Here is a 9,430-nt window from a genome sequence, read left to right as displayed (position 1 = left end):
AATCATAGACATATACACTCTCAAAATGCAAATTAGGAATTCTCTTAAGAACAACATAATCGTAGAAAAGATTACAGCCCATGGCAGTTCAAGGCACCGTATTTCATAGAAATAGGATTTTCCTTTAATGAAATAATAAATATATTTCTAAAGTCTGTCAATGCATTCAACGTATAAATGAATATGCCTTCGAGAGAAAAGTCTTTTAAAACGGCTCATTATGATTTACAAATCCATTCATTAGTGAATACAACGGGACTTGAATATTTGATTAGTGGACTTTGACGCACACAATGTCGAAATTTCTTTACTCTCTCGTTACTTTAGAAGTTCTCTTCAAAGACTCGAGGCGATGGAAATGTCAAAGAAGATCAGACGCGTATTTCGAAATTACTTGAATAATTATGTGCCAAACATTTCAGATGTTATTATCATAGTTGCTAAGATTTTGTTTCATAACAAGTTTTTGGCTAATAATGAAGGTTTAAGGTTTCAAACGAGAGCTTCTTGTTGCCTGCGCATGTGTTTAACACAGGCTGTCGAAAATTGTTTGTACATAATAAATAAAATAACCTCTGCGAACCGTTGACTTACAGTGAAAAGAATACTTTCAATTACAAAAAGGTTTTCAGATACACAAAGACGTACTATTACACAAAATGGTTTAAATTTTCTAAAGAGTCGAATATGCTTAAAAAAATAGGAAAATTAAGTTTCTGTGTCGACACTGTGTGCTGAAACTTCCAGTTAGTGAAATTCAAACGCGGCTGTAAGAAGTCATTTACAATAAAAAAAAAATCATATTTTTATGTGCAATATGTTAACGGACATTTGACTTTCAGCATTTTTTGCCAATCATTGAGATTACTCTTCACCAATACCCATCTATATGACTGATTCACGCATCAAAATTGAATTTCACTCCTCCGGAGTATCGTCGAGATGTGACAATACTCATTAAAATTTCACAGGTACTCGATTTTTATATAATTGTGATTTGTTTTTCTCCACATTTTATATTTAAAAAATGTATGTCCTTCTTTTTTTTGGAAAACGACGCCTATTTGAATAAATAAGAGAGATATATTTTTTGACTTTATAAAACAAGCGCGCTAAATAGAAAGGCATACTAAACGAAATCTTTAACCCTCTGCGGTGCAGAGGTTTTTCCGGCACATCGTTGGTACAGCTCGTATGTTGTAATGCCTTCCCCGCAATGAAGATAAATAATAATAACGTTATCATCACGTATTCCCAAAGGATCAGCATGATCCGTCCAAGGAATTTTTAGTGTTAGTAAACATCCATGCTGGAACGGGCATTCGAACCCAGACCCGCACAGTGAGAGGCTAGCTTCCTAATCACTCGACTGCCAGGCGGCATGTTGACCTCTGGATCACCCCTGGATGTTCGTCACTTTGTGGGTGGTTTTTTTTTTTTTGTATAGCTGATGAATTTCGCGGAGAAGCCGAGTTCACAAGGGCCTATCTATTATCATAAAGGGCAAATGCAACGATGAAATGCCGTAATTTTCTGATGCGATAGGTCGTATATCGATTCTACCTCGACATAGGACCACGAACGGCTCTCCTGTAAAATTTCCCTTACTTGATAAGGTATCCTGTACCTTTGGCCATACAGATGTACTGGGTGTTTCAAACTTTTTTTCCTTAGGACTATCTCTGCAGCCGTTGACTTTAGGAGTATGCTTCCAATTTGAAATAACATACGGTTTCTTAAAATGTCCTAATTTATTTAAGGGGTCTCGTCACATAAAAATAAAAACATAACTTTTTATTTAATCACCCTGCATTGAAACCCCAATTAGGAAACTGTCTTATCTCTCTTGAGGCAAACAAAAGCAAATCCATGTTTCTAAGTGCAATACTCACTGAGATATTCAAATTAAGAAAAACGGGGGATAAAATGAGGGGAAAAATACTATAATTAATAGATAAGTTAATCATGCTGTTCGGACGGATTATGCTGCAGACGGACATCAACTCTCTAATTGGGCTTTTCAGGACAGGGTGAATAATTATTTTTTATGTGTACGAATTAAGACATTTTAATAAAGTGAATGTTTGAAAACATTTGTAATTGGAAGTACATTTCTTACGTCAACTGCTGCAGAGATAATCCTGGGGACAAACAATTTGAAACAGCACGTGGGGCGCATAATTTTTTTTGTATGCAGTTTCTGAGTTTTAATCTAAATCGAGAGTACGGGTAGTCCAAAATAACAGGGTTGTAAATACATGGAATAGCTTACCAATTTTTTTTTTCTTTTTTACGTGTGAGTGCATGAAATGAAGTATGATTTGCAGTTGAGCCAGGATTGTATAAAAAATCAAACATCCTTTTCAAATCAAACAAAATTTTTCTAAAATGATTTTTTTCTTTTAATTAAACAGCTTCTAGGACGATGTGTGAGACAATTTAAAACACTTGAGTAATTGGAAGTGCCATTTTTAAGACAAATGTTATAGAACTTATATTTTAGACAATTTTCGTACCACCCGGTGCATAGCTACGGAAAAATAGTTATGGAGAATAGTGCTTTCTTGAATTTTTTCGGAAGACAAGTTTATGTGAAAATTCATACGGCCATCAAAATATACACTTGGAAGTATGCTCGTATCTGATTTGATGAATGTCGTTGGCTAGTAGCAATAAGATACATTTATCTTCATGTTAAGCCGAAATTCACAGCATTCGAAGAAAAGCTGCTAGAGCCGAGGCAACGCTCTATGGCAAGCCTGGCCCAATACGTTCTAAAGCGGGTCATGGGCGAGTAGTGTTTCATCTCTACCATTGGTTTTGATCGTGAAATATTGGAGGCTAGAAGGTGTTGGAAGGTTTATCCAATAGAAACACCAGGACAGGAACCTCCAGTTCCCAGCCAAACGAGAGAGAGGGAGAGATAGAGAGAGAGCCGTCGTCCTTCCCGATTTCCCAATCATTCTGGCCACACATTGGTCAAAGAACGCCAACAGTCACAACACGCGTGGGGTAAGAGTATCCATGGAGAGTGTTCAAACATTCTCCAAGGTACATAGGGCCAGTGTATATCCAGCCTATGTCGCTGGTGCTTCGTTGCAGCAGGGGATGCAAACATTGGAAGCAGATATTTGCGAATGACTATTAGACCAGACTGGACACCCCCAATAGACTCAACTCGTTAATGGCAGTAAATTGCAGTATAGTTATATGGCCGGAGTTGGTGTGTGGTGAAGTAGGCTGGATATGAGTGTGACCAGATAATGATGTGTCGGAGTATATGCTTCTTTATCGATATTTCACTTAAGTGAAATGTTTCGGTACATCTAGTGGGAAAAAAAAAACCACACTTTTTGGTGATAAATTGTAAACCTCAAAGCTGGAAGAATAATTTATTGCATATTTTGTTGATGGTGTTTAACTGCTTCATTCTCTTAGCACAAGCATAGCGGCTAAGAGTATATCCCCCTCGGCTACATAGCGTACTTTATACACTCATTACCAATGCGACCTATTATATTTCGCCGACGCAAGAGATATTCTCTCAGATCTCGTATCTCTTCACGGTTCCTGTATATCCTGCGATATTCTGGGGGCAAGCTGAAGCAATCGGCGACATAGAGAAACCTGAGTTTCTTATTTTTCGAGATGAACGAATTCAGTTCGTACAGATCCAGCTGATAGAAGTGAAGGATTGCACTTTCTATCTGAGAGTTATCGTTATTGCACAGTAAGTTCCGAATGGACTTTTCCAACAGCGAATGACCGATCCCTTGTATGATGATTTTTTTCAATGTCTGCATCCACTTCGGCGTAATCGTATGACTAATGTCAGTTTGCAGCATCAAGGCTTTGGGATAGGCGTATTGAAGGAACTCCAGCACTTCAGATGGTATCTGCAAAATTCTGCTCCAAGATACAGAACATTCGGTGAGACTCAAAGAATTGAGATTTGGTGACTTTGCAACAATCCTTTCGAATTCTGGATCTGTTAATTTCCCCCAGCTTGTGAAAGATTCTAGAAGTGGGAAACCCCTGACCCTCGATAAGGAGTTGTTGATCACGCCACGGCAGTTCACCAAATGCAGTTCTCGAATCAATGGACAACCATCTTGTAACTTACATATGGGTAACACCATAGTCGAGTTTTGTAGACAAACGAATATTTCAAGCTTCTGTAGAAGATGCAGATGATCAGCAATGCTCGATAAGTCGTAATTTTCCTCGCCCAATGTCAAATTCAGTTCTCTTAAACTTTGGCATCCACCTACGGTTACTTTCAATGCTCGATTGTTGTCCAATTGGCAAACATGCGGTTCCTTGTATGTCAGGATTTTCGTATGTGACAACAGGCCCATTTTACTGTACTTCATCAAGTCTTTGATGCAGAGCTTTTGGTCATTTATGTTCCTCCACAACGATGGGGTGAATGCTATATCCCTCCATTTTCTATTTACTAACGCTAAGTTATCCAATAAATGTCTATGGTCATTAGAACTTACATAATGTGAAAATATTAAAACAATTACTTCTGGTGGAAGAGTGTCGAAAGACATTGGAATTTTTCCCCACTAATATTTCCTGACCAGCTGACTGAATGAAAACTTTCTCATCGATGCTATTTACGTTGGAATGCCTGCATAACTACTCATGTAAACAAACATCAAGCCTTTATAACGGATGCGATAAAAATACGAACTGATTATAGAAAATGAAAAAAAAATTACAGGAAATTGCTCTTTTGAATGTCTTCATCAACTTACAGTTGTTCTCATATGTTGAATGTTTACGAATGCGAAAGATGCCTGCATTTTTTATCCATACCACAGGAGTCTTCCACGCATTACCCGCGGGCAACATGTGGCCCTGGAAGGTTTTTGTAGTGGCACATGGACAAAAATGGACACATAGTTGTAGAATTTATAGAAACGCAGAAAAAAAAACAGAAGAAAGACATATATTCCAGAATTGATGAAGGAAGTATTTCGAAAATTAGAGTTAGAACGCGTTTCAAAACTAATGAGAGAAATAGTTTAAAATTAATGGGAAAGATTATTTTAAAACTAATGAAAGAAATGGTGTCAGAATTTTAGAAATAAAAATAATATTTTTGTATTTCATGAGAATTTGTGGTTAATGAAAAGTATGTCCATAAATATTGAAATAAATATTTCCAGAATTATTGAATGAAATATTTTTTTTAAATTATTGAAAGATATTTGCAGAATATATGAGACATATTTCCAGATTTACTAAAAGAAATATGATTTATAAAAATCATTTGAAGTTTATTGAATTTCATTCAATAAATTAAGAATTATTGAAATAAATAGAAATTATGAAAATGAAATTTAGTTTTAAAAATAATTCCAGACTTTACTCATTTAACAACAATAATTTCAGAATTAATGGGCTTCAAGTTAAATATAAAAAAGTAATATCAGAATAGATAAATTTATCCAATAATATAGAGGCCCTTCCCCCGTTTGAATCAGTCTTGAGCCCCATTGGGACCCCTCGTTGAAATATTACTTTAAGAATCTAGATACTGCAGTATGACTTTTTGGCCTTCAATACCTAAAAAGATGAAAACCCCTGAAGAATTTTTTCGGCCTCATCAGGGGTTTGTAAAATTCAGTTATGCGATAATTTCTTCATGTGTTGTGACATGCCTTGACTTCCTATTGCATAAGATGATTTTAAGTGTAAAGGTTTTCGTTTATTTATTTGAGTGAGTTTATTCACATGTAGAAGCTAAAAAATTGGATGTAGTTGCTTTCAATTTACCTGGTTTTTACTATTTCATGAAGTGGATGTGTTTACGGTAAATGTGATAAATTCGGTCGTTATGCATGATAACCGACAGTTTTGATAAGTTTGATAAATTTTCCCGAAATTACCATCTTTACTGACGATTATGCATAATACCCAAGCGTCTTTAATAAATTAGACAAATCGTACTAAATGCATCACATTTGTAGGTTATTATGCATAATCGTCATTTAGTACTAGTAACCATGATAAATCAGTCCCAGTCGTCGTGATAAGATTTATTAGCTAGATGGTTGTACTTGTGGGTCAGAGTCTGAACTCTGATTAACAAATGTAATGAATATAATGAATATATGAATAAAATGAACTTTGATTTGATAGTAACTTTTAACTACTCTTCTCTTTTTCGGCTGTAATTTAACGCTTTACTCGCTTTGACCGTAACTGGCAACTTTACTTGCGTTTGACAATTTTTATCGGCTGCAATTGACAACTTTACTTTCCTTGGACAACAATATCACGTATTTTTATGAAAGAAATATGGTCAGCTCAAGTATTTATCGTGTTGTGTGAATTGATAGTTTTCAACCGGAACAACTTTCACGGGCCAACGCTCGACTGACCACATTCGGTCCGAGGGAAGAAGATTGTGCACCCTTCTGGATTAGCATAATCGTGCACAATCACCGGCGCTATCGAAAAATTATGACGTTGCAAAAAGAAAAAATAATAGCAATTTTTTACCTTTTTTGATCTCTTATTACTTGACTTATTGTGGTAAGAGGTACTGATAGACTTTGATTTATACTAGTAATTTTTAATTCATTCTAATCAGAGCAACTGTTAGTTAGCTTTTCTTCACAACAGAACTACTGCACATCGATTTTACATACACATGAAATTTAATCTTGGTGTTTTAGTCCTTTATCCCCTTTATCAGTAGTTCATGAAACAACTACAAGGTAATCTCGAACACAGGGTCCACTTTGAGGGACTTGCGGAGAGCCGGGGGTAGGGAAAAGCACACACTAGAATGCCTCAACTTTCGAAAAAAAAAAAGCTGGTTTTTCAACAAGGCTAATTTGTTTATATTTGGAGCCCTAAATCTGGTCTTACTCGAACGGCCATTAATGTTTCAAAAACTTTAGTCAGCAAATGAACTTCCCCAGCGTAACTTTCGTTACTTGAAGTGTTCTGTTTTGGTACATAAAGATCTCATAGTGACTTTTATGCATATGGCAATGCTTTTAACAAGCAATTTTTTTAATGCACAATGCTCCGCGACATACTCCCTCTTGTGAAGTCACACGTGATGGTGACAAAATAACATGCCTTTTTCTCTCAGCGAATACAACTCGACTTATCGAGCTTTCATCTGATGAAAGCTGTCAGAAAATTTCGGAAGAGATACAACATACACAGGACGCTATTTTCAATGTCGCCATTTCTGGGCTGACTTTAAGTTTATATTGATCGTTTCGTGTATAATAATACAATATGTATGAACTATTCCCTTTTAAAGGATTCTATTTTCATTTTCGCTTCAAGGCCACAGTGAAATCACGTTACTGTACATATGTATTAAGGGGGATTTCTGTTATCCGTCTATTCGTTTATCCCTCACAGCCCTGGTCCGGACTGTGACGGTTAATCGAAGTTTTACTGTACGTGGCTTTCCCTACACGTATCAACAACATTACTATTCGAATTCACCATCATGGGACGATAGTTACGTTCAGTTAATTTAGTAAATAATTATATTAATATCATCATACTTAATTTTGGGATTAAACATAATTTTAGTTGAATATGATAATTTCTCGATTTATGACTAAAAAATTAATAAATTAGTTTGGAATAAAAATGTTGCCTGATTTTTCTGTCTACTATTGAGACTGCCCCCTAACGGGAAGGGAAATACATTGAACGTATGTATTTCCAAAACCTATTCACGGGACCGAGGATCAGGAAAGTGTCCGTTAGGTTCCACTGTATGCATAATACACGATAAAAGTCATATTCCCAGCATTGCCCCGGTCTTCTTCGACCACTTGCTTATATCTCTTTCTTGAGACAGACCGACGGGTTATGGTCTGATCTGGCTTGGAGGAGTTGTAAGTGATAAATTTTTCAGCATTTATTAGATTTACCAACAACACTTCGGTATATCATGCATAATCTCTTGGAAAAGTGATGAGTTTACCAAACTTGCCGAGACGATCGGCGATTATGCGTAATAACGGATTACCACATTTTTCGTAACAAATATATAACAGTTCAGATATCTTCTGCATAAACTTCAATATGTCATTTTAATAATGCAACAGTAATTATATATTATTACCATTCATTTAACAACATGATTTAAATTCGAATTCCTATTGTTTGACCCGTTATATAACAGGTTGAAAAAAAAATCTATCCCAATTTACATTCAGAATTCATCACTATAATTTCATCACAATAATTTCATCACTATAATCATCATCATAATCATCATCACCAAGAGATAAATACACGTTCTGTACTCAAGCAATAAATAATAAACGGGAACGCCCAACTTTGAAACAACCCCTCTTGGTGACTCCCAAAACGTATCGCAATAATCCGCTTCAGTAAAGCCAATCATGCAAGTTACGAAATTAGTGAAATTATTTGTCCCATTCTATTGATGAAGTTTGTGCCATATACAAATGCTGCAATAGTCTAACGGCGGTGTTTGACGAGAGAGGAAAGTCATTATCATATTTCCAATTGAAGAGATTCATTTCGACGAATTTCACAGAGCTTCACTTCGAGTGATATTGGTTATTATAGTTATTTATACGGTATTCTATAGATCCATTCATACAGTCGGGTTCATTATTCTGTCCGTTATTGGATGAAACTTTTGGAATAAACGTTTCAATATAACGTTAGCATAAGGATACATTCATTTGAATTGAAAGACGCATTTTAAAGAATGTGCTGATTAGTTACAAAATTATTTTAATGAATACTATATTGTTTATTTATTTCAGTGTGTCTATACTTGAAAATAAACTAATCAATGCACTTGATTTAGTTTTGCTTTCCCTGCTAAAAAACAGGAGCTTTTTTCCCGCCAAATCCTCAAATTTACCGCAAAAACAACATTTACCTCACTTGCACAAAAATTTACCGTAGTGTGACGTTTTTGTGTGAACCGTATTTTCATCATTCAATAAACAGGGTGGGTCAAACTTCAATTCAAATAATGTTTTTCTAGTTCTCTTGGGGCGGTATTCACCGACATGGTTTAAACGGTAGTCACAATTTTTGAATAAGAGATCATCATAGATTGGTTAAAAACCTGAATTTAACCAATCCGTGTGGATCTCTTATCAAAAAATTGTGACCATAGTTTAAACCATGTCGGTAAAACCGGCTTTTAGTGTAATTATATGATGAAGTTCTACCGAGAACGACGTTTGAGGTCATTTTGACCGCTACAGAGATAATTAACTGATATGATTGCAAAACATGCTGAAATGATCAGTCTTCTTATACGAACATTAATATTGAGAGAATGTTCAAATTGTTCTATATCTTTGTTTGCTTTTCCAGCACCCATTTTGTACCATTCAAAGGCACACGTTCGAAGAAACTGGTCACCGTACATTATTCAATTCATTTATAG

General features: G+C 35.6%; 1 protein-coding gene across 1 annotated transcript; it reads right to left on the bottom strand.

Annotated features, from left to right (window-relative positions):
* Positions 1 to 3,473: 3,473 nt before the first annotated feature.
* LOC149088146 (F-box/LRR-repeat protein 6-like) lies at positions 3,474 to 4,556 on the bottom strand. The gene has a single exon (XM_089251568.1). The coding sequence runs from the start codon at positions 4,554 to 4,556 to the stop codon at positions 3,474 to 3,476; it is 1,083 nt and encodes a 360-aa protein (XP_089107694.1).
* Between the last annotated feature and the right edge of the window lie 4,874 nt (positions 4,557 to 9,430).

Source organism: Pholcus phalangioides, unplaced genomic scaffold (genome assembly GCF_987345545.1).
Source record: "Pholcus phalangioides strain wild (caught in Gottingen) unplaced genomic scaffold, Ppha-v1.0 ptg000003l_1, whole genome shotgun sequence".
NCBI lineage: Eukaryota > Metazoa > Arthropoda > Arachnida > Araneae > Pholcidae > Pholcus > Pholcus phalangioides.
The sequence above is the reverse complement of the archived record's forward strand: the minus strand, read 5'-3'. Positions and strand labels throughout refer to the sequence as shown.

Excerpts from the sequence above, each read along its gene's own strand:
- LOC149088146 (XM_089251568.1), bottom strand. The coding sequence starts at position 4,556 with ATGTCTTTCGACACTCTTCCACCAGAAGTAATTGTTTTAATATTTTCA.